General features: G+C 56.2%; 2 protein-coding genes across 14 annotated transcripts in view; one reads left to right on the forward strand and one right to left on the reverse strand.

Moving 5' to 3' along the window:
* The window catches only part of TMEM204 (transmembrane protein 204), a 28,048-nt gene extending 17,899 nt beyond the window's left edge, over nucleotides 1–10,149 (forward strand). Inside the window, exon 3 of the mRNA XM_003807617.5 lies at nucleotides 9,363–10,149. Coding sequence (XP_003807665.1) covers nucleotides 9,363–9,607 — 245 coding nt within the window. The 3' untranslated portion in view covers nucleotides 9,608–10,149. The remainder of the gene's footprint in view (nucleotides 1–9,362) is intronic.
* IFT140 (intraflagellar transport 140) overlaps nucleotides 1–24,488 on the reverse strand; it is a 104,699-nt gene that overhangs the window by 40,173 nt on the left and 40,038 nt on the right. For 5 of the 13 annotated variants that reach the window (XM_034939588.3, XM_034939590.3, XM_034939589.3 and 2 more), the window contains 6 exons: nucleotides 22,763–22,880; nucleotides 20,682–20,812; nucleotides 18,533–18,698; nucleotides 17,465–17,527; nucleotides 16,525–16,656; nucleotides 12,474–12,673 (listed from right to left, as the gene is read on the reverse strand). In XM_034939588.3, coding sequence (XP_034795479.3) covers nucleotides 12,474–12,673; nucleotides 16,525–16,656; nucleotides 17,465–17,527; nucleotides 18,533–18,698; nucleotides 20,682–20,812; nucleotides 22,763–22,880 — 810 coding nt within the window. The remainder of the gene's footprint in view (nucleotides 1–12,473; nucleotides 12,674–16,524; nucleotides 16,657–17,464; nucleotides 17,528–18,532; nucleotides 18,699–20,681; nucleotides 20,813–22,762; nucleotides 22,881–24,488) is intronic. The other 8 variants (XM_008959752.6, XM_034939591.3, XM_055100613.2 and 5 more) reach the window with 3 other exon arrangements.

Raw genomic sequence — 24,488 nt, forward strand, 5'->3', positions numbered from 1 at the left:
CACGGCAACTGCAGACCGTGAGGGAGGTTGACCCTGGAAGCCATGGGGGGCACAATCCCTTTCCACTGTTCCATTCGGATGAATGATGTGTGGAACTGGAGGCCCCCTGAGATTTTAAACACGTTTCTGTAACACCCGCAAGTAGAAAGGAAGCCTGGTGAGGGGGAGAAACAGGCTGTGGCCATGGCGGGCTGAAGCCTGATGAAGGCCAGTTACTGCCGGTATAATCTCCTCCCGCCCTCGAGGGTCTCAGGGCTTGCATCGCCCCCCTGCTGGGCTGGGACTCTCCCCAAGGCTCCCACTGCCCCTGCCAGGAGTGCCCCACCCCTCCCGCTCGCCTCTGTCTCGGGTGTCCTGAGCTCTCCGCTGTGCCTGCCCTGCCTCCAGGACCACCTCCTCTGAGCCCTGACACCAGCACAACCCACCCCCCACCGGCAGAAAGTGCCAGACCCCATAAACATGAGAGGATGCTGTTCAAAGTGCCCTCATTTTCCTCACACACAACACAGGCTCATTCCTTCACCCCAGTAACACAAGCATCGATACCACACAATCGTGAGCAGAGGGCACATTCTGCACTGGTAGAAATGCCAGAAGTTTCCTTTGTTAGTATTCATTACAAAGATAATGCTTTTTTTTTTTTTTTGAAATGGAGTCTCGCTCTGTCGCCAAGGCTGGAGTGCAGTGGCGTGATCTTGGCTCACTGCAACCTCCGCCTCTTGGGTTCAAGCAATTCTCTGCTTCAGTCTCCTGAGTAGCTGGGATTACAGGTGCCTGCCACCACACCTCGCTAATTTTTTTTTTGTATTTTTAGTAGAGATGGGGTTTCACCATCTTGGCCAGGCTGGTCTTGAACTCGTGACCTTGTGATCCACCCGCCTCAGCCTCCCAAAGTGCTGCGATTATAGGCGTGAGCCACTGTGCCTTGTCTAGAATGTTATTTTTAATAAAACAGAAGTATCCAGGAGCTACCCACGTATAAGAAGCTCCATGAAGTATTATAAAGAATGAACACAGAAACCAGTCACTGTCATTGTTCAGGACAAAATGGAGATAGATAAATGCTTAATTCATACTTTCTGGAGGGTACAGTGATGATGAAAAGATAATGCTTGGGTTTTTAGGAAAAACGAGGCTGGTTACCCATCTCTTGCTCTCTGTCTCTCCTTCCCTGTGTCTCTGTCTCTGTCTCTCTCTGTCTCCATCTGTCTCTCTCTTGGTCTCTGTCTGTGTCTCTGCCTGTCTCTCTGTGTCTCTGTCTCTGTGTCTCTGTCCCTGTGTCTCTTTCTCTCCCATCCTCTCTCGATGCTGGGGCCACACAGGGCAGGGCATGATTTGGTTTCCTGGGGAATGCAGGGGAGGCGGCTGGGAGTGGAGAGACCGGCATGAACAGACGCGCAGGTGTCAACATGCAGGCCAGGCGGAGGGACAGCAGTGGGGCTCGGCGTGGCCAGAGCCTGGGGAGGGACATGGACAAGTCCCCTATGGACAAGAGGGGCTGGAGAGTTTAATCTGGACCAGTATAAGTTACAGAGAGTCTCTGGCACTTTGGGTACAAGAAACAGACTCACTCAGGTTACTGTAACAGAGAGGGAGGGGTGCTGGGTGGGCAGAAGCGGGGCTGGGGCTGAAGGCTGGCTGGAGGCTCCATGGCCTCCAGGACAATCTGTGGCCACATCCCCATGGCTGTAGGGGATGAGGAGGGGCAGGGCCATGTGGACAGCCTCTCCTCCATCCTAGAGCCTATGTTTCCAGCTGGATTAGGACGCCCGGCTCCATCGCTGCGGCCACAGTGTCCTGTTATCCTAGTTGGTAGACTCTAGGCACGAAACCCTGATTTTCCTGTTGTAAGAACTAAAAAGGTCTTTGGAGCTCCTCAAAGATAAAACTGTAAGTGAAACTGTAGTATCAGCGACTAACTAGATGGGAACAAGCTGCGCCAACCAAGGGTTGCTCACGGCCCACCTCTCCTTCTCTGGTTTCAGGCTCTGGAAAGAGAGGGGAAAGCATGGAAGGAAAATCTGCCAGGGAGGAGGGAGGGTCTAGAACGAGAAGCACTGACTCGGAAGTGAGGGAAGACACCAGATATAGCCAAGGAGCCCTAGACAAGGCCCTGGCCCCATCTCCGCCCTGCCTGAGCCGCAGACTCCAGGCCATCTGGAGTTCCCAAAGCAAAGGCCAAGAGCAAGAAAACTGTCAGAAGCATAGCTCTGGGCGCGATGAGCACCAAACTGACCTGTTTCCAGATAAGACTTAGAAAAGTCTTTTCTTTGAATGAATTAAGCATTTACAAAAGTCAGAGATGGATTTAACACAAAATTACTGCTGAGTCTGGGGGGCTAGGAAAGGCCCCCCCAAGTTGGTGTTGCAAGCATCAGTGCTGACCTGAAGAAAAGGCCTGCCGCCTGGCCAGGCCCCAGGAGCAGCACGCCAGGACAGAATTAAGCAGACACATACCACCCCTCCACAGCCGCCAGAGCCTGAAGTCCTAAGAGCCACAGAAGGGCTAATACAAGGTGGCTCAACACCAGGGCAGCCGCCCCGTAAAGCAGGAACCTGCTCTAGGACAGGGGGCTGGGGAAGGGTAAAGCAGGAACCCGCTCTAGGACAGGGGGCTGGGGAAGGGTAAAGCAGGAACCCGCTCTAGGACAGAGGGCTGGGGAAGGGTAAAGCAGGAACCCGCTCTAGGACAGGGGGCTGGGGAAGGATAAAGCAGGAACCCGCTCTAGGACAGGGGGCTGGGGAAGGATAAAGCAGGAACCCGCTCTAGGACAGAGGGCTGGGGAAGGGTAAAGCAGGAACCCGCTCTAGGACAGGGGGCTGGGGAAGGATAAAGCAGGCAGGAACCCGCTCTAGGACAGGGGGCTGGGGAAGGGTAAAGCAGGAACCCGCTCTAGGACAGAGGGCTGGGGAAGGGTAAAGCAGGAACCCGCTCTAGGACAGGGGGCTGGGGAAGGATAAAGCAGGAACCCGCTCTAGGACGGGGGGCTGGGGAAGGATAAAGCAGGAACCCGCTCTAGGACGGGGGGCTGGGGAAGGATAAAGCAGGAACCCGCTCTAGGACAGGGGGCTGGGGAAGGGTAAAGCAGGAACCCGCTCTAGGACAGGGGGCTGGGGAAGGATAAAGCAGGAACCCGCTCTAGGACAGGGGGCTGGGGAAGGGTAAAGCAGGAACCCGCTCTAGGACAGGGGGCTGGGGAAGGATAAAGCAGGAACCCGCTCTAGGACAGAGGGCTGGGGAAGGGTAAAGCAGGAACCCGCTCTAGGACAGGGGGCTGGGGAAGGATAAAGCAGGAACCCGCTCTAGGACAGGGGGCTGGGGAAGGGTAAAGCAGGAACCCGCTCTAGGACAGGGGGCTGGGGAAGGGTAAAGCAGGAACCCGCTCTAGGACAGGGGGCTGGGGAAGGGTAAAGCAGGAACCCGCTCTAGGACAGGGGGCTGGGGAAGGATAAAGCAGGAACCCGCTCTAGGACAGAGGGCTGGGGAAGGGTAAAGCAGGAACCCGCTCTAGGACAGGGGGCTGGGGAAGGATAAAGCAGGAACCCGCTCTAGGACGGGGGGCTGGGGAAGGATAAAGCAGGAACCCGCTCTAGGACAGGGGGCTGGGGAAGGGTAAAGCAGGAACCCGCTCTAGGACAGGGGGCTGGGGAAGGATAAAGCAGGAACCCGCTCTAGGACAGGGGGCTGGGGAAGGATAAAGCAGGAACCCGCTCTAGGACAGAGGGCTGGGGAAGGATAAAGCAGGAACCCGCTCTAGGACAGGGGGCTGGGGAAGGGTAAAGCAGGAACCCGCTCTAGGACAGGGGGCTGGGGAAGGATAAAGCAGGAACCCGCTCTAGGACAGGGGGCTGGGGAAGGGTAAAGCAGGAACCCGCTCTAGGACAGGGGGCTGGGGAAGGGTAAAGCAGGAACCCGCTCTAGGACAGGGGGCTGGGGAAGGGTAAAGCAGGAACCCGCTCTAGGACAGGGGGCTGGGGAAGGATAAAGCAGGAACCCGCTCTAGGACAGAGGGCTGGGGAAGGGTAAAGCAGGAACCCGCTCTAGGACAGGGGGCTGGGGAAGGATAAAGCAGGAACCCGCTCTAGGACGGGGGGCTGGGGAAGGATAAAGCAGGAACCCGCTCTAGGACAGGGGGCTGGGGAAGGGTAAAGCAGGAACCCGCTCTAGGACAGGGGGCTGGGGAAGGGTAAAGCAGGAACCCGCTCTAGGACAGGGGGCTGGGGAAGGGTAAAGCAGGAACCCGCTCTAGGACGGGGGGCTGGGGAAGGATAAAGCAGGAACCCGCTCTAGGACGGGGGGCTGGGGAAGGATAAAGCAGGAACCCGCTCTAGGACAGGGGGCTGGGGAAGGGTAAAGCAGGAACCCGCTCTAGGACGGGGGGCTGGGGAAGGATAAAGCAGGAACCCGCTCTAGGACAGGGGGCTGGGGAAGGATAAAGCAGGAACCCGCTCTAGGACAGGGGGCTGGGGAAGGATAAAGCAGGAACCCGCTCTAGGACGGGGGGCTGGGGAAGGATAAAGCAGGAACCCGCTCTAGGACGGGGGGCTGGGGAAGGATAAAGCAGGAACCCGCTCTAGGACAGGGGGCTGGGGAAGGGTAAAGCAGGAACCCGCTCTAGGACAGGGGGCTGGGGAAGGATAAAGCAGGAACCCGCTCTAGGACGGGGGGCTGGGGAAGGGTAAAGCAGGAACCCGCTCTAGGACAGGGGGCTGGGGAAGGGTAAAGCAGGAACCCGCTCTAGGACGGGGGGCTGGGGAAGGATAAAGGAGGAACCCGCTCTAGGACAGGGGGCTGGGGAAGGGTAAAGCAGGAACCCGCTCTAGGACGGGGGGCTGGGGAAGGATAAAGGAGGAACCCGCTCTAGGACAGGGGGCTGGGGAAGGGTAAAGCAGGAACCCGCTCTAGGACAGGGGGCTGGGGAAGGGTAAAGCAGGAACCCGCTCTAGGACAGGGGGCTGGGGAAGGGTAAAGCAGGAACCCGCTCTAGGACGGGGGGCTGGGGAAGGATAAAGCAGGAACCCGCTCTAGGACAGGGGGCTGGGGAAGGAGTGGAACCCGCTCTAGGACAGGGGGCTGGGGAAGGGTAAAGCAGGAACCCGCTCTAGGACAGGGGGCTGGGGAAGGATAAAGCAGGAACCCGCTCTAGGACGGGGGGCTGGGGAAGGATAAAGCAGGAACCCGCTCTAGGACAGGGGGCTGGGGAAGGGTAAAGCAGGAACCCGCTCTAGGACAGAGGGCTGGGGAAGGATAAAGCAGGAACCCGCTCTAGGACAGGGGGCTGGGGAAGGAGTGGAACCCGCTCTAGGACAGGGGGCTGGGGAAGGATAAAGCAGGAACCCGCTCTAGGACAGGGGGCTGGGGAAGGAGTGGAACCCGCTCTAGGACAGGGGGCTGGGGAAGGATAAAGCAGGAACCCGCTCTAGGACGGGGGGCTGGGGAAGGATAAAGCAGGAACCCGCTCTAGGACAGGGGGCTGGGGAAGGATAAAGCAGGAACCCGCTCTAGGACAGGGGGCTGGGGAAGGGTAAAGCAGGAACCCGCTCTAGGACAGGGGGCTGGGGAAGGGTAAAGCAGGAACCCGCTCTAGGACAGGGGGCTGGGGAAGGATAAAGCAGGAACCCGCTCTAGGACGGGGGGCTGGGGAAGGGTAAAGCAGGAACCCGCTCTAGGACAGAGGGCTGGGGAAGGAGTGGAACCCGCTCTAGGACAGGGGGCTGGGGAAGGATAAAGCAGGAACCCGCTCTAGGACAGGGGGCTGGGGAAGGGTAAAGCAGGAACCCGCTCTAGGACAGGGGGCTGGGGAAGGGTAAAGCAGGCTGGAACCCGCTCTAGGACAGGGGGCTGGGGAAGGGTAAAGCAGGAACCCGCTCTAGGACAGGGGGCTGGGGAAGGGTAAAGCAGGAACCCGCTCTAGGACAGGGGGCTGGGGAAGGAGTGGAACCCGCTCTAGGACGGGGGGCTGGGGAAGGATAAAGCAGGAACCCGCTCTAGGACAGGGGGCTGGGGAAGGATAAAGCAGGAACCCGCTCTAGGACAGGGGGCTGGGGAAGGATAAAGCAGGAACCCGCTCTAGGACGGGGGGCTGGGGAAGGATAAAGCAGGAACCCGCTCTAGGACAGGGGGCTGGGGAAGGGTAAAGCAGGAACCCGCTCTAGGACAGGGGGCTGGGGAAGGATAAAGCAGGAACCCGCTCTAGGACAGGGGGCTGGGGAAGGATAAAGCAGGAACCCGCTCTAGGACAGGGGGCTGGGGAAGGATAAAGCAGGAACCCGCTCTAGGACAGGGGGCTGGGGAAGGATAAAGCAGGAACCCGCTCTAGGACAGGGGGCTGGGGAAGGATAAAGCAGGAACCCGCTCTAGGACAGGGGGCTGGGGAAGGATAAAGCAGGAACCCGCTCTAGGACAGGGGGCTGGGGAAGGGTAAAGCAGGAACCCGCTCTAGGACAGGGGGCTGGGGAAGGATAAAGCAGGAACCCGCTCTAGGACAGGGGGCTGGGGAAGGGTAAAGCAGGAACCCGCTCTAGGACAGGGGGCTGGGGAAGGGTAAAGCAGGAACCCGCTCTAGGACAGGGGGCTGGGGAAGGGTAAAGCAGGAACCCGCTCTAGGACAGGGGGCTGGGGAAGGATAAAGCAGGAACCCGCTCTAGGACAGAGGGCTGGGGAAGGGTAAAGCAGGAACCCGCTCTAGGACAGGGGGCTGGGGAAGGATAAAGCAGGAACCCGCTCTAGGACGGGGGGCTGGGGAAGGATAAAGCAGGAACCCGCTCTAGGACAGGGGGCTGGGGAAGGGTAAAGCAGGAACCCGCTCTAGGACAGGGGGCTGGGGAAGGATAAAGCAGGAACCCGCTCTAGGACGGGGGGCTGGGGAAGGATAAAGCAGGAACCCGCTCTAGGACAGGGGGCTGGGGAAGGATAAAGCAGGAACCCGCTCTAGGACAGGGGGCTGGGGAAGGGTAAAGCAGGAACCCGCTCTAGGACGGGGGGCTGGGGAAGGGTAAAGCAGGAACCCGCTCTAGGACAGGGGGCTGGGGAAGGATAAAGCAGGAACCCGCTCTAGGACAGGGGGCTGGGGAAGGGTAAAGCAGGAACCCGCTCTAGGACGGGGGGCTGGGGAAGGGTAAAGCAGGAACCCGCTCTAGGACGGGGGGCTGGGGAAGGGTAAAGCAGGAACCCGCTCTAGGACAGGGGGCTGGGGAAGGATAAAGCAGGAACCCGCTCTAGGACAGGGGGCTGGGGAAGGAGTGGAACCCGCTCTAGGACAGGGGGCTGGGGAAGGATAAAGCAGGAACCCGCTCTAGGACAGGGGGCTGGGGAAGGAGTGGAACCCGCTCTAGGACGGGGGGCTGGGGAAGGATAAAGCAGGAACCCGCTCTAGGACAGAGGGCTGGGGAAGGATAAAGCAGGAACCCGCTCTAGGACAGGGGGCTGGGGAAGGAGTGGAACCCGCTCTAGGACAGGGGGCTGGGGAAGGATAAAGCAGGAACCCGCTCTAGGACAGGGGGCTGGGGAAGGGTAAAGCAGGAACCCGCTCTAGGACAGGGGGCTGGGGAAGGGTAAAGCAGGAACCCGCTCTAGGACAGGGGGCTGGGGAAGGGTAAAGCAGGAACCCGCTCTAGGACAGAGGGCTGGGGAAGGAGTGGAACCCGCTCTAGGACAGGGGGCTGGGGAAGGATAAAGCAGGAACCCGCTCTAGGACAGGGGGCTGGGGAAGGGTAAAGCAGGAACCCGCTCTAGGACAGGGGGCTGGGGAAGGGTAAAGCAGGCTGGAACCCGCTCTAGGACAGGGGGCTGGGGAAGGGTAAAGCAGGAACCCGCTCTAGGACAGGGGGCTGGGGAAGGAGTGGAACCCGCTCTAGGACAGGGGGCTGGGGAAGGATAAAGCAGGAACCCGCTCTAGGACGGGGGGCTGGGGAAGGGTAAAGCAGGAACCCGCTCTAGGACAGAGGGCTGGGGAAGGAGTGGAACCCGCTCTAGGACAGGGGGCTGGGGAAGGATAAAGCAGGAACCCGCTCTAGGACAGGGGGCTGGGGAAGGGTAAAGCAGGAACCCGCTCTAGGACAGGGGGCTGGGGAAGGGTAAAGCAGGCTGGAACCCGCTCTAGGACAGGGGGCTGGGGAAGGGTAAAGCAGGAACCCGCTCTAGGACAGGGGGCTGGGGAAGGAGTGGAACCCGCTCTAGGACAGGGGGCTGGGGAAGGATAAAGCAGGAACCCGCTCTAGGACAGGGGGCTGGGGAAGGATAAAGCAGGAACCCGCTCTAGGACAGGGGGCTGGGGAAGGATAAAGCAGGAACCCGCTCTAGGACAGGGGGCTGGGGAAGGATAAAGCAGGAACCCGCTCTAGGACAGGGGGCTGGGGAAGGGTAAAGCAGGAACCCGCTCTAGGACAGGGGGCTGGGGAAGGGTAAAGCAGGAACCCGCTCTAGGACAGGGGGCTGGGGAAGGGTAAAGCAGGCTGGAACCCGCTCTAGGACAGGGGGCTGGGGAAGGGTAAAGCAGGAACCCGCTCTAGGACGGGGGGCTGGGGAAGGATAAAGCAGGAACCCGCTCTAGGACAGGGGGCTGGGGAAGGGTAAAGCAGGAACCCGCTCTAGGACAGGGGGCTGGGGAAGGAGTGGAACCCGCTCTAGGACAGGGGGCTGGGGAAGGATAAAGCAGGAACCCGCTCTAGGACAGGGGGCTGGGGAAGGGTAAAGCAGGAACCCGCTCTAGGACAGGGGGCTGGGGAAGGGTAAAGCAGGCTGGAACCCGCTCTAGGACAGGGGGCTGGGGAAGGGTAAAGCAGGAACCCGCTCTAGGACGGGGGGCTGGGGAAGGATAAAGCAGGAACCCGCTCTAGGACAGGGGGCTGGGGAAGGATAAAGCAGGAACCCGCTCTAGGACAGGGGGCTGGGGAAGGATAAAGCAGGAACCCGCTCTAGGACAGGGGGCTGGGGAAGGATAAAGCAGGAACCCGCTCTAGGACAGGGGGCTGGGGAAGGATAAAGCAGGAACCCGCTCTAGGACAGGGGGCTGGGGAAGGATAAAGCAGGAACCCGCTCTAGGACAGGGGGCTGGGGAAGGGTAAAGCAGGAACCCGCTCTAGGACAGGGGGCTGGGGAAGGAGTGGAACCCGCTCTAGGACGGGGGGCTGGGGAAGGATAAAGCAGGAACCCGCTCTAGGACAGGGGGCTGGGGAAGGGTAAAGCAGGAACCCGCTCTAGGACAGGGGGCTGGGGAAGGGTAAAGCAGGCTGGAACCCGCTCTAGGACAGGGGGCTGGGGAAGGGTAAAGCAGGAACCCGCTCTAGGACAGAGGGCTGGGGAAGGAGTGGAACCCGCCTTCCTCTCAGACAAGGCCTCTCGACCCTTCTCTCATCTGCAGGTTTTGTCCTGGTCATCGGGCTGGTGACTTTCTACAGAATTGGCCCATACACCAACCTGTCCTGGTCCTGCTACCTGAACATTGGCGCCTGCCTTCTGGCCACGCTGGCGGCAGCCATGCTCATCTGGAACATTCTCCACAAGAGGGAGGACTGCATGGCCCCCCGGGTGATTGTCATCAGCCGCTCCCTGACGGCGCGCTTTCGCCGTGGGCTGGACAATGACTACGTGGAGTCACCATGCTGAGTCGCCCTTCTCAGCACTCCATCGACGCACACCTGCTATCATGGAACAGCCTAGAAACCAAGGGACTCCACCACCAAGTCACTTCCCCTGCTCGTGCAGAGGCACGGGATGAGTCTGGGTGACCTCTGCGCCATGCGTGCGAGACGCGTGTGCGTTTACTGTTATGTCGGTCATATGTCTGTATGTGTCGTCGGCCAACCTCGTTCTGCCTCCAGCTTTCCTGGTTAGCGCAACGCGGCTCCACGGTCACACGCGCTTCGGGGTGGAAGCTGGAAGCTGAGACACAGGTTAGGTGGCGCGAGGCCGCCCTGCGCTCCGCTGTGCTTTGGGATTAATTTATTCTGCATCTGCTGAGAGGGGCACCCCAGCCATATCTTACACTTTGGTAAGGCAGAAAACCAGGAAAATCTTCTTAAAATATCCACAATATTCCTTGAGTGAGTCAGAATCTATAGCCGGTTAGTGATGGTTTCAGACAGAATCGTGTTCGTGTCTGTTTTGCTTGATTCCTTTCCTAAGTTAAATAAATGCAAGCCTCTGAACTCTGTCTATAACTTGTGTTCTATCCATCTATACTGCGACATGGCTGAAAAACATTTGATCCACTTTTTTGTGATTTTTTGGGGGCTCACACTAAGGGTCAGAAAGACCTTTTCAGAGACCCCGTAGGCATACACACTCTTATCCACACTTCTGTTCAACCAAGTCTCAGAAGCCCAAGTCCTTACAGACTCTCTGATCAACAACTAGTAGAATAAAAGGGATGAGGTCTATTTGCTTAAAAACCTTCAGCCAGCCTGGGCGCGGTGGCTCACACCTGTAATCCCAGCACTTTGGGAGGCTGAGGCGGGCAGATCATGAGGTCAGGAGTTCGAGAGCAGCCTGGCCAACATAGTGAAACCCTGTCTCTACTAAAAATCCAAAAAAAAAATTAGCCAGGCGTGGTGGTGGGTGCCTGTAGTCCCAGCTACTCGGGAGGCTGAGGCAGGAAAATTGCTTGAACCCGGGAGGTGGAGGTTGCAGTGAGCCGAGATTGTGCCATTGCACTCCAGCCTGGGTGACAGAGCAAGACTCCGTCTCAAAACAAAAAACAAAAACAAAAAACCTTCAGCCTATCTTTAGCGAAATGCTTGGTGGGCTACAAAATGCCTGCATGATGCTGCACTGGGTCCAAACAACCCCGTTTGGGGTTGTTGAGTTGAGTCCTTGAGTTGGGCAGAAAACATCTAACATCTACATCTGAGGGGTCAAAACCAGCCCACGCCCCCGCCCAGAACCCAGAACCCAAGGCTGCCTGGCCACACTACAACCAGCGCTGCAACCACAGTCCTGGTGCCTGGCCTGGCGCCTCCTCTGCCTGGGTGCGGCACTGCCTGACCTCATGCCCTGCTGGCATCGGCCGGAAGGAGAAACTGCTGTGACGTGTACGGTCGGGGCCGGGCCATCAGGCCACCCACTGCTAATATAAATCTTTAGTTTGGCTGCTTCTGGCCTTCTAGCGAGTTGAGGGGATCAGTTTGGATTTTGAGGCCCGTATTGCTCCAGGAATTGGTCTTCAACTGCTAAAGACTGGAAAGCATTTACGGACTGACTGTCTATGACACACTCAGCACACAGCGTAGAAATACCAGATTCACGTCCACAGTACACACTAGCAGGGATAGTTGACTTTCATCTTCCCCTGCTCAACTTTTTTATGACAAGGAATTTTTAAACCAGAGCAGGATGAAAATAATTGTTTTTTGTTTTGTTTTGTTTTCTTTTGGACGGAGTCTCACTCTGTCACCCAGGCTGGAGTGCAGTGGCGTGATCTTGGCTCACGGCAACCTCCACCTCCCGGGTTCAAGCAATTCTCCCACCTCAGCCTTCTGAGTAGCTGGGACTTCAGGAACGCACCACGACTGCCTGGCTAGTTTTTGTATTTTTAGTAGAGATGGGGGGGGGGGGTTCTCCATGTTGGTCAGGCTGGTCTCGAACTCCCGACCTCAGGTGATCCACCCACCTCAGCCTCCCAAAGTGCTGGGATTAAAGGCGTGAGCCACCGCGCCCGGCCACATTGAAGGTTTAAACTGGCCACAGGGTCAATTATGGTCTGCGACTACCTTTATATTAAGTCAAAGTAATCCAGAGGGGCCAGGCGGTGCTGCTCAGCCTGTCTGGTGCATGTGCAAACCGGAAAGAGCTCATCTGCACAGCTAGTGTGGAAGGCCCGGCACGGGGAATGAAGGATTGGCCATGCTGCTTCAGAAGGACGACAGTGGGCCGGGGTCCTGCACCCTCTCGGACACCTGTGTGACAGGCATCATCACTGCACGTTGAGGGAGGGCTTGCTCCAGGCAACCTAAGGCCACACCCTCCTTTTACCTCTTTAGTTTCATTCTTCGATTTTCTACCCTTTGGACATTAAAATCTGTGAAATGCTCTTGTGAAGATGAAAGAATTTCTAGATTCTCTCAGGAATGGAGAAAAAGGTGCTTGCAGACAGCCCTTGATTGACACCCTCTTTTAGAGCATTTTTAATTGTGTTTCCACCTGGTTGTTTTTAGTGTTTACTTGTCCAAACTTCTGTTTAGGAGCAATTATTCCCAGAGGGATGGGTATTATAGATGTTTAGGAACAGCAGAACTTTCCACTAGGAAGCAGCTAAACAGCCCGAGAGGCTCCCAGCACCACAGAGGCTGAGAGCTTCCCACGTGGCACCTGCAAGCTGGGCAGCATTTCATCGAGTGGGAAGACCATGAAATACACCATGACGCAGTCATGAGGAGTCAAATATTTCAACAGGCGAACCAAGAAGGCAAACGGAGAAAGGAAAGAGCCGTGAGCACGCGCTATCTCCCGACATCCCAGTGGTCGGGATCCTCACCTTTTGATGAGCTTGATGGATTTGAAGGCTTCGTCCATGTCTCCTATGGTGACAAAGAAGCTGAAGTGGAGCATGGCGTCCCGGGTGGCCTTGTCGCAGTCCTCCAGCCCCACAAAGTCTCGCAGGGGTCTCCTGGACACCATCTGAGGGATGTGGTGGCACCCAGGCTCCACCTCGTCTTCTCTGTCTGCTTCTTCGGGCTAAATGACAAAGGACCCATGTGTTTGTTAATTCATATGTAGAGCTGAAGCCCTCACCCAGATCTCGTCCTCTAGATTTAGCTCCATTATGGGGGAGAAATCCCTCTGCAGACAGACACAGATATTTAGCAACAGGCCCAGTCCCTGCCAGAGGCCCTGAAAACTTTTAGGGTCACTGGCAATGGTCAGAGCTTTTGGCTCTGGCTTCAGATAATGGGTAAGCAAAGGCTGCCCGTGCATGAATTTGTTTTTTAAACTCTCTTAAAATTAAGTAACAGGAGCATGATTTCAGGTAGAATTTTCCAGAACAATAACCTGGACTGGCTGTGTACCCTCTACGGGTATTTTTCAGGTGAGCCCTCAGCCTGGGCAGTGAGGCCCCGCATGGCACAGGGAGGGACGCGGCTGTGGGCCCAGTGTGGGAGCACACTGCTATGGCTTGCTGGAGGCCCATCCTCACCTGGGCATCTTCTTACACCCAGTTCCTGGAAATCGGTGCTCCCGAGGGACCACTGCCCCTCCACGAGCCCCTCCAACTGTTTGCCTCGTCTTTAATCATGGGTCCCTTCCTCCGTGGGGCAGGCACTCTGCACGCTCTCTCTGGGCTCTAGCCCTGCCCCTCATCTGGATCCCGTTTCTCTGAGAGCACACGCACTCCCCTGTGTGAAACGGATCACGACGCAGCCTTCTGGGGTCAGGCTTCCCTGGTCTTGTATCTGCTATTCTGTGACTTCCTGAAGGGTGACTCCAGCCACCTGCCTCCCCAGCTGCGCTCCCATCAGCTCACTGCTCCTGCAGAAGCTGACTTGCAGCCCCGGTGAGTAGGCCTCATGGGCGAGACGGCACTTGGCCTGGGTCTCAAAGAAATCTGGGGGATTTGTCAGACCCAGTTGTGATGGGGAGGCCCTTCTTGGCACAGTGCAGAGCATAAGCAAAGGCCCCGAGGCCCTGCAGAGAGGCGATGGAGTGGAGGGCCTGAGGATGGATGTGACTGGGGCCCATCTGCAGGGTGCTGAGTGCTGAAGGGTTTGGACTGCTTCTGCATTCAGTGGAAACTGTCAGAAAACGTACACGCACAAAAACAACAGGGAATTCCTGCCTGCTCTGGTTTAACAAACTGCAAGGAAGCGCCCTGACCTCTGATAACAATGTCAGCTTGGTGTGGACAGAATGGTACCCAGTTCGCTGTGTGAATGGGAATTCTCATTATTCACCATGTCCTGCTCACAGCTCTGTGAGGGAGGGACTGTCTATCCCACGTCACAGCTGACCAGTCACACGGTGCAGAGGCAGGGTCCTAAGAGCTGCTGGACCCGGATCCACCCTCCTACCTCGGAGAAACTAGGCCGAGCCGTTTGAAAATGTGAACAAGGGCAGCGTTAACGGACAAAAGACGTCATGGCTAGTCCTCACTAGACTTGAATGGCTGAGTTACGAAAACTCCCTCTATTGCAAATGTAGGTAAACTAAGTACTTCCTGTGTCCCACACAGCAGAGGAAAGAGCTGCTGTGTCACATGTCCCAGCCATGACCACAGCTGGCTCCTGATGAGCTTTGCTAGGTGAGAGGCATCCTGCTCAAATAAAGAGAGCTGACACTGAGTGTCTCAGGCTTCCAATAGACCTCGGTAAAGCGAACATGCAAGGTAAGCAGAAAGTATCGGTGCACAGACAATTGTACTGAAAATAAGGGAGGAAAAGGATCTCAGGAAAACAACCCGGTGAAGCAAATGACACACGACCTGGGCGTCTGTACTTACGACTGCGTCATACACGCCTGCTCTCTGGAACAACAACTATGAGGAATGGACGCATGCGGGAAGGTGAGAAACGAGAGAGAAAAGAACAGATGCATGAGTGTGCGCAAGACACAAACGCCACCATGCAAAATTAATGGGGAAAAACTCAACAGAAATAATGTAAAACATTGTTAATGCTTTGAGTTCTGAAATAAAAGAGAAATTAAAGCACATAAGAAACGTAAAGCCAGCATGAAATTCGGAGGAATGCCAATCTGGTGACACTTGTCTATTAAAATACGGGAATTAAGGAAACGCGCATTGACAGAGCAGGGAGCCCTCGATTTGGCAAATCACACGATGCTTTCCCAGTCTTCATGAAGCCAGACTGCCTCCACCGCAGGGAACAGTGTGACACATAAACCAGCACCACGCCAGCCTCTGCTGGCTGCGCAGCCTGGCTCTACACGGTGACCAGGAACATGGCCGCCAACCGCACCCAGGTTCGCGTTTGTGTGAATGCTGTTAATTCATCACCGCACACAAGGTTCCAGCAGAGCCTGAGGACCAGAGGCCAGCACACACCTGGTCACGTCATTGTCACAAGTTAGGCAGTGCCCCACCCCACCACCACCGTGTCCTTTATGCCAGGTCCTATGAAGGTGAACGCCAGCTCAGGGGTGTGTGTGGAGCCGGTGCACCCGCGGTCCACCGTGGTGGCTGCTGGTGCACTAGCATCTGTGTTGGCTTCTGTGGCCATGCAGGGCTGCCTGTCCTTCCCCTTCTTGGAATGTCCCTCTGGGGTCTACGCTCCCTCTGTCCCAGTTTAAATGCTCCCTCGACCCACCTTGGGTTATAAAAGTAACACAGGCTTACTGAAGAAAATTAGAAAAGTACAGAGTTCATTCTTAACACTGATAAGCCACTGCATGTGGAAATTCAAAAGCAATCCAGGTCCGAGTCTACACGGTTTAGTCCTTCCTCTGATTTGACAGTAAACAGGAAGAGGCAGGGAAGACTCTGTGCGTGTTGTTTGCTGATGGAGTGTGTAACAGGAGAGAAGCTTCCATGTTTCACAGAAATAAAAGCAGCAGCAGCTGGTGGCATCCTAGGTCCCGAAAGGTGGAAGCTGGTGGCCCCCTGCCTCCCGCCTGCAGAACCCCTGTGGGGCTCACAGGCCGGCGCCAGCTGGAACCTGAGTCTGAGCCTTAGGTCAGCCAGGCTCCTCTCTGAAAAATCCCCACACGTGACTCGGGATGCTCCCAGAGGCTGAGAACAACAGGTCAGTGAAGCGAGGGGAGCAGCTCTCTCAGAGCCAGGCACTCCACCGGGTCTCAGAATGCTCGTGGGGCACACGTGGGCTGCTGTTCTGCAGAGAAGCTGCAGATCCTTTGATCAGCACACCCTCTCAGAAGCAGAGAATGACTGTTTCAGGTCCAAAAGGGACCTTGGAGACACGGGGACCAAGTCGCAGAGAAGTAAATAACTTGTTCAAAAGAACCTACTGGGGTGTGTGTACTGATGACGATCCCATTCTCTCAGTAACTTAAAAACACGTCCATGCATGAGTCTCACACGGACGGGTGTCCAGAAGCCAGAACTCTACTGAAAGGAGCCACCAGCTTGCCCACAGTGGCTGCCTCCAGGCTGGGATTATGGAGATTTGTACTGTTTGGGTCTTTACTTCATTCTTTGTAGTTCCTAAGATCCCTACAGTCAATATAGAAATGCGTAATTTTAAGAAGGCAGCTAGAATTTTAGAAAGACAGAAAAGCTAAAAAGGTGTTCAGCATTCGGGGAAAAGGCAAGGGGGAAGGGTGCAGAGTCCTGAGTCCTGCCTGAGAGCTCCTTCACCCGGAGACAGCACTCATTAGCACGAGTTCTCTCTATCCTGAGAGCAAAACCACTTCCAATTCTCCCCAGACAGACCGCAGTGTTTGCTGGAATTTCAGGCGACAAGTGAGACTGGATGGCTGACGCTGTCTACGGAGAGGGAAGCCTGGCAGAGCCATGAGGGCTAACTCACATTTCAGCTCCCTGGGATGCTTGCAAGAGCCCAGCCAGGCAAGGGGAGAGATCAGAAGACACCTGTGCGGATGTCGTGGCTTCGTACCTTTCTTGTGAAGTAGTAATAAGGCACTTCCATCCCCAGGAGACTGTGGGAGGCGGCAGGCCGGGGGAAGCTCTCATGAAGCAGGAAGCCGTGCTCTTCGGAAATGAAGAAGGACAGGATCAAAACATCTGCCTGGGAGAGAAAGAAAAGTACTGTTCTGTTTTTTTTAACTTACATAAATTTCTGGGGTATGAGTGCCATTTTGCTACACACACTGCGTCACAGTGGGGTCGTTGCTACACACTGCGTCATGGTGGGGTCGGGTGCTTTGCTTTGATTACACCACCTTTTATCTGCTCCACTTGGGAAAAACCAACACGCCTACTGGAAGGACGCACCTCGTCCAGCTTGCGACCACTGGACTCTCCCAAGTGACTGATTTTCTTGCAGCAAAGGCTCATCATTCCCACCCTGAATTGGTGACTGCAACTCAAAAGAGCTTTCATGGTTTAAAAGTTCTCCCTCTTTGGCGGCTTTACTCTGATTTAAAAATCAACAGTAGCAGGCTGGGCACAGTGGCTCACGCCTGTAATCCCAGCACTTTGGGAGGCTGAGGTGGGCGGATCACGAGGTCAGGAGTTTGAGACCAGCCTGGCCAACGTGATGAAACCCCGTCTCTACTAAAAATACAAAAATTAGCCAGGCGTGGTGGTAGGCACCTGTAGTCCCAGCTACTCAGTAGTCTGAGGCAGGAGGATCGCTTGAACCCGGGAGGCAGAGGTTGCAGTGAGCCGAGATCATGCCAGTGCACTCCAGCCTGGGTGACAGAGCAGGACTCCGTCTCAAAAAAAAAGAAGAAAAAAAAATCAACAGTGGCACCACCAACAAAGAGCCCCGACCCTGCTTTCAAGGAACAGGGAACACGCAGCACAGAAACCACATGCTCTGCGGGTCCGTTGCACAGAAGCAGAACAAGCAACACCAGGACATGCGCCCATACCTGCAGCTGCTCTGGACAGGAAACCAGAAGAGGAGAAGGGAAGGCAAAGCCTTTCCTTGCTACCTGGTGTGAGTTCAGACAAGGGCGCATCATCACAGAGCAGACAAAGAGCCCTAGGATCAAACTGCCAGGAGACGGCCCTACCTCCCTGCCACGTCTCCATCTTCCCCAGGTGCCAGCCCGCCCGTCCTCCCGACTGCCTGGGTCACCCCCACAGCCTGTATCTTGAAGTGGCGCCTCGGGTAGTGTCTTCCCCTCCCCGCTCTGGTGGTGGAGATACCACCTGGAAGTGTCCTCCCGCTCAGCGCCTGAGAACCAAGGGTGGATTTGCTTCTGAACTCAGGGTATCAACAATGACTGCAGATAACTTTTTTTTTTTCTTTTGAGACAGAGTCTCACTCTGTAACCCAGGCTGGAGGGCAGTGGCGCGATCCCGGCTCACTCCGCCCGGGAGGCGGAGGTTGCAGTGAGCTGAGATTGCACCACTGCACTCCAACCTGGGCAACAGAGAGAGACTCAAAAAACAAACAAAACTAACAAACAAAAGATTTCTTTCCTAGAGAGAGAATCACATGTAGCAGTTGAGACAAGAGAACCAAAAAAATGCCATTCAGGTCAGACCAGACAGTAAGTGTGGAGCTGGCCCATGGGCATAAACCTCAAAGAGGAGACACCACACACCGTAGCTTTTCTGCATAGCTCAAAACAGACCTAGCAATGGCAAATCCATAGAGGTGGCATTGAGGTTACAGTGACGCTGCCGTCAGTGGGAGCTGTAAGGCAGATGCTCTACTCCACGTGAACGAATTTTCAGGACCCCTTTCCCAGACCCCATGCTAACAAGATTTTTTTTATTAATTCTTATTATTATTCTTTTTTAGAGACGAGGGTCTCAATATATTGCCCAGGCTGGTCTCGAACTCCTGGGCTCAAGCGTTCCCTCCCGCCTTGGCCTCCCACAGTTCTGGAATCACAGGCGTGAGCCACCGTGCCCAGCCCATGAAGATCTTAAGTCTGTCAAATGGCCACTGAGTGTGTCTAAACTCAAATACAACAGGCAGAGCGTACCGCAGGGCCAGCGCGCCCATCTTGGGGCTGCCCGTTTGCAGACTGAGGCTGGGAGCGCGGCGTCTCCTGCACGGCTTCGCATACAAACAGCCGGGGCTCGCTCTGGTCCCAGAAGTGGTTCACGGGAACATAATTTTTCAGTCCCTCATCCACAAAGAGGTGGCTCCTAAAAGACAAAGGAAGACCCGTTTCAACCCCAGGGCGGGCACTCCTGCTACCAGTCTCCCTCCCACACACATTCCCGAGGCCTCCAGGTGCTGTCCCAGACCATGGTGTCCACGCGCTCAGCTCTGGGAGAACCTTTGGGGTCTCACTGCCATGCGCCCTACTGGAACGTGTTCTCAGATTTTAACAACTGGGCTAAGGATCCGAGCAAAGCCCAGTTTGAAAGAACCACAGAAAGATGAGGCTTTGATTCTGGAGGCCTTATGGGGGCCCAGAAGAATCCCCAAAGCAAAAGGGACCCTTTTCCTTTTCCAGGACCAGCAGGCCAACCTCGAGGTGGGATGGCACCCCCTGCTGGGCGGGGTCGAGGCTTTGGCTCTGTGGTCATGCCGGGTTCCTTGTCCCCACCGGTCCCTGTGCCGTGCTGCCCCTTGGACCCAGGTCCCTCCCATCTCTAAAGTTCTATGTTGGATGGGTCCAGAACTCAACAAAATGCTGTGGGGAAACACAATGATGTGCCGGCAGACGACACACAAGGTTTCGAGAGAGCAGGTGCCCAAGGTGAGGAGGGCTATGAGCCTCATTCGCCGCCCCCAGGGTGTCACGAACCCAGGCTGCAGAGTGGGACCCTGCCGGGCAGCACGACCCATGGCTGCTGAAGAAGGACAGGACCCAGTGCTGCAGGACATGAAGATCCCCTAGTAAGCCGCTGCACCCAGCAATGGAGGTGCCCTCACAGCCACGTTCGGCACCAGTGCAGAGCAGAGCAGAAAGCAGGGCAGAGGGGCGAGTGCCATGCTCCAGACAAGGCAGCTCTGAGGCCCAGAGGGCCCGGGGACACAAGCTGGTTCCCGTGAGGTGAGACCGGCCTGGTACGGGACGGGAACGGACAGAAGGAAGGGGGCAAGATTCGAATGCAGAAAGGAACTCAGAGGCTCCCACAGCTCCCAGGGGAAGCCACACACGGCAGGCGCAGAGTCGAGAAGGAAAAGCATGAATGAAAAGACATTTTGGCATGAGAAACGCTGCGGACCTGGGTGACGGGCAGTGGGGACTAGAGGAAGGGTTCGAGGAGCGGCCCAAGAACAGTGGCAGCAGGGGGAGAGCTGGCACTTGGCCGAGTCAGGCATCATTGTCTGAGGTGGGAGAATGGGGCCTGCACTCGGTGAGCTGTGAAGATGGAGAGTTCCACAGGAAGTCACCGGCAGAGGGATGAAATGAGGCCACCAGGTGAAAGAAGGTTCCAGAACTGGATCTGAGGCGGAAGGTGTATGGGAGAGGCAGGGGGAATCCAGGGGGGCTGGACAGAAGGGGTGTGTCTGATGGTGGTCAAGTAATGGAGGAGGGAAAAAAAGAGAGAAAACCACCCCCGAGCCCAGCCTTGTAACTGCTCTGCTCCTCTGTGAGCATATGCAGGCCCCAGGGTGCCCGTCCTGCCTTCCTGTCCTGCAGGCCTGGCTCACGCAGGCTGGGCGGGCTCAGCTCCGTGGCCCACTTTGCTTTTGTGCCTCACTTTGTGCAGAATCAACCATGAACTGTGAGTGAACTATCATCAGCACTCAAAGTTCTCCAAACGAAGGAACTCCAGATATAGTGAAGACAGACGATTGTTCTCCCTAGAAGTACATTCTTTAAACAGGCAAATGCCCCCCTACATGAGAGACGCGGATGGGTCTGAGGTCACCACATTTCTCTCCCTGCAGTGACTCATGGGCCACTTCTACAGATTCCCGGCCAGAACCCTTCCAGAAGTTCCAGTTTCCACTCAGCTAACTCCAGAACCTTCCACCTGAAGGACAGAGACTAAGAATTCAAATCTACCCACTGCCAGAGTGTTCTTCTGTTTTCCTCTTTCTTTTTCCTACTGGTGCCTGCTGGGGCCTTTTGAAGGCTGGCGCATTAACTTAGCAACAACCCGCCCAGAAGCTGAGAAGTAACTGAACATCATTTTTTCCAACAAAATCCTCCTGAACCACAATCTTACTTATTAGTCTCTTGCTCATTAAAGGACAGCGTCTCTCTCCGATCAATTTGTCCAGTCTTGAAGTCAAAGACGGTCACTGTGTCCATTTCAACATCGTAGAAGCAGATTTTGGAATCAGGGCTGTTGTCAGCCTAGGAGAAGAGAAAACCAGAAAGCTCACGGCGCCTGCCCAGACCAGCGGGTTTGTGGGCTGTGCTAGGGGGCTGACACAGCACATGTCAAGAGAAACACACCCAGTGTCACCAAGTCCACAGGCCACTCAGCTTCCAAGGACTAGCATGCTTTCAATATTCATAATTTGTTGGTTTTGGTGTTTTTTGAGACAGGGTCTCGCTCTGTTGCCCAGGATGGAGTGCAGTGGTGCCATCTTAGCTCACTGCAGCCTCCGCCTCCCGGGCTCAGGTGATTCTCCCACCTCAGCCTCCCCAGCAGCTGGGATTGCAGGTGCAGGATAACCGTTCTCAGCTGAAACTCCTTTATTACAGCTGAACTTTTCCACTGTTTCCTTCTGCCATGGTCAAGTAGGCCCCTTCTGCCAGTCCCTGCCTCCTCCCAGCCCCGTGTTCTCCCCCATGGCACCTCTGGGACCCTGTGCTTTCTCTCTCTTTTGGGTCTTCCCGTCAGTGTTAACCCCTCAGAATGCACCCTCGACCTTTTTGAGGCTCCTGGCTGCCTCCTTCTCCCAGTGGCCCCACCTCCCTGGCGGCACCTGCTCACCTGGCTTCCCAGGCCCCATCTAGGTTCTCAGGGCCACAGTGGCCACTGTTTTTCCTCCTTGGGGACATCCTCTCGCCTGTCCCTTGAGCTCCGCCTGCAAGGCCTGGCCCTCCCTTCTGACCAGGTGTGGGACTGCCCACTGGCTGCCTCCCAGGCACCTGCCCTTCTGCTCATCCACCTTTGCAGCAAACATCTCCTCACCCAGTTTCCTTTCCCACCTGGCTGCAAAGGTTAGAAACGCCTTCTGCAGCCCTGTCCTGCCCTACCCCTCGGCCAGTCCATCGTCAAGCCCCACTGCGGCTGCTCGAGCCCTCCAGTGGCTGCCACGGGGACCAAGTAGGCATCTGTACCCACCGACCCCTTGATCCATCTTCTAGAAAGAACCCTCTAGAAAGATGATATTGACATTATCCTCATCCTTCTGCCCTGAGGTGAAGTCCCACCTGCGTCAGCCTTGGCCCTGCCCTTCACCACGAGTGCAGACCCTCGATGAGGACAGGCTTTGCCAATGCCGGCCTCTGCCCTCTGCCCTCTGCTGTCCCCACCAGTCCTCACCCGCTCACTCTCGCCCCAACCTTGGCTGCGCCGTCACACCCTCAGCAGGCCTGGCCCGAGCTCCACAGTAGCGCAATGCTGTGCAGTTCCACACCCTCCAAGCACACATGCCTCCTTCCCTGCTCATCCACAGGCAGTGGGCGGGGTCCTTGCGCTCACCTGAGCACTTCTGTGTCCGTGGTGCCTAGCAAAGCGTCTGGCCCACGGCAGGAGATCAGTCACGGCCCGTGAACGAGCGAATGAACAAGGGAACCGGCACCAGCGGAAGGGAAGGAACCAACCGGCTCCAAACAGCGCTGCCATGCCCTGCCACCCCTGCCAGACCCTTCCATGTGGCTGCCGCCGGCCCTCTGCACACCAACATCACCCTGCCTCTCTGAGTGAGACGCCTGAGGGCTCTCCAACAGTCCTGTGCCTCCTCGCGTGCCAAAGAAAACTGAGTGGGATGAAGAAGGCAGGGATGAAGGGAAGTGAGCAACTCTCCGACAAGGAATCGACTGTTTCCATGAAGGAGGACTTGGAGAAAGGCAGGGGACAGAAGACGGCAGGTTGGGGAGGAACAGAGGCTGGGTGAGGACCATGCTGGGGAGGTTCCCGGAGAAGGTGGGAGGGAGAGACCCGGGGAGAGGAGGGGAAGGAGAGTGGGGCTGAACAGAACACAGGACAGGAAGACTTGCACAGGAGGAGAGAGGCACGAGCAGGCAGGAGGCCTGGCCTGGGAGGACAGAGGTGAGGAGGCGGAGTGGACGAGTGGACGAGGGGTGGGCGAGTGGACGAGGGGTGGGCGAGTGGACGAGGGGTGGCCTCACCTTGCTGGGGAGGATGCTGATGGTGCTCCCGCTGCTGCTGCACCGCAGAGAAGCGATGCCCCCCACCCCAGGGACCAGCTCCGCCAGGCTCCTGCAGCTACAGTGTGCTTTGGCCTCTCTGCAGGGAGGAAGAGGGACCTCAGTGCCCGCCAGAGGCCCAGTTCCCAATTCTCCGCCCACCCTGAAACCTCTGTTCACCAGATGAGTGCTGCACAGCTCTTAGGCTGCTTCTCACCCTGGGTGGCGCGTGTGCACCATGAGGGGGGGCAAACGCAAAACACAGGGTGAGTTCTTCCACCTCAGGTACTCTTACGAACAAAGACGATTATGAGTGCTTCGTCCCCTTCCTCTTGTTCAAGTAGCTTATTAAAAATGCTGTTCTAGGCCAGGCGTAGTGGCTCACACCTGTAATCCCAGCACTTTGGGAGGGTGAGGCAGGCAGATTACTTGAGGGTTGAACCCAGGAGGCGGAGGTTGCAGTGAACCGAGATCATGACACTGCACTCCAGCCTGGGCGACAGAGTGAGACTCCATCTCAAAAACAAAAAACGAAAAAAAACCAAAACAACGCTGCTGTACGCCGTTCTATACCTGGAGTTTGTGCCTTATGCTCTGTTGCCGCGATTTTTCATAGCACGTGGGGACTGCTTCATCGCCCGCTGTGACAGCTGCACAGTTTCCCGTCATAGGGACACACTGAGCTATTTAACTCGTCCCCTGCCAGTGACATTTAGCTGTTTCTAGTTTGTTGCTGACATAATCGATACAAAGTATGTAGTGGTAGCTTTTTTTTTTTTTTTTGAGACGGAGTCTCGCTCTGTCGTCCAGGCTGGAGTGCAGTGGCGCCATCTTGGCTCACGGCAAGCTCCGCCTCCCGGGTTCACGCCATTCTCCGGCCTCAGCCTCCCCAGTAGCTGGGACTACAGGCGCCCGCCACCGCGCCCGGCTAATTTATTTTTGTATTTTTAGTAGAGACGGGGTTTCACCGTGTTAGCCAAGATGGTCTCGATCTCCTTGACCTCCCAAAGTGCTGGGATTACAGGCGTGAGCCACCGCGCTCGGCCGTGGAATTCTTTTCTATGGGACATCTGTCTCTTCTCCCCTATTTATTGACTTACTCATATCATTCGGACTCACACATAGTCATTTTTTTACTTTGGTATATAATTCAAGCTTCTTTCCTTCCTTCCTCCCTCCCTCTTCCCTTCCCTCCCCTCCCTTCCCTTCTCTCCTTCCTTCTTTCCTCCCTCCCTCCCTTCCTTCCCTTTCTTTTTCTTTCTTTCTCTCTTTTTGTCTTTTCCCTCCACTCCCCTCCACTCCCTCCCCTCCCCTTCCTTTTCTCTCTCCCTCTCTCTCTCTGAGACAGGGTCTCTCACTCTGTCGCCCAGGCTGTAGTGCAGTGGTGTGATCTTGGCTCACTGCAGCCTTGACCTCCTGGGCTCAAGTGATCCTCCTGCCTCAGCCACCTGAGTAACTGGTACTACAGATGCAAGCCACCATGCCTGGCTAATTTTTTTTTTTTTTTTAGAAATTGGGTTTCACCATGCTGCCCAGGCTGGTCTTGAACTCCTGGGCCTAAGCAATCCACCTCTCTTGGCCTCCCAATGTGCTGGGACTTGCAGGATCAAATGGGCCACCCAGAAAAAAAAATAATAATAAATAAATAAAATGCTGGGACTACAGGCATGAGCCACCGCATCTGGCCTGCTTTATTTATTTTGTTGCT

Source organism: Pan paniscus, chromosome 18, assembly GCF_029289425.2.
Source record: "Pan paniscus chromosome 18, NHGRI_mPanPan1-v2.0_pri, whole genome shotgun sequence".
Taxonomy (NCBI): Eukaryota; Metazoa; Chordata; class Mammalia; order Primates; family Hominidae; genus Pan; species Pan paniscus.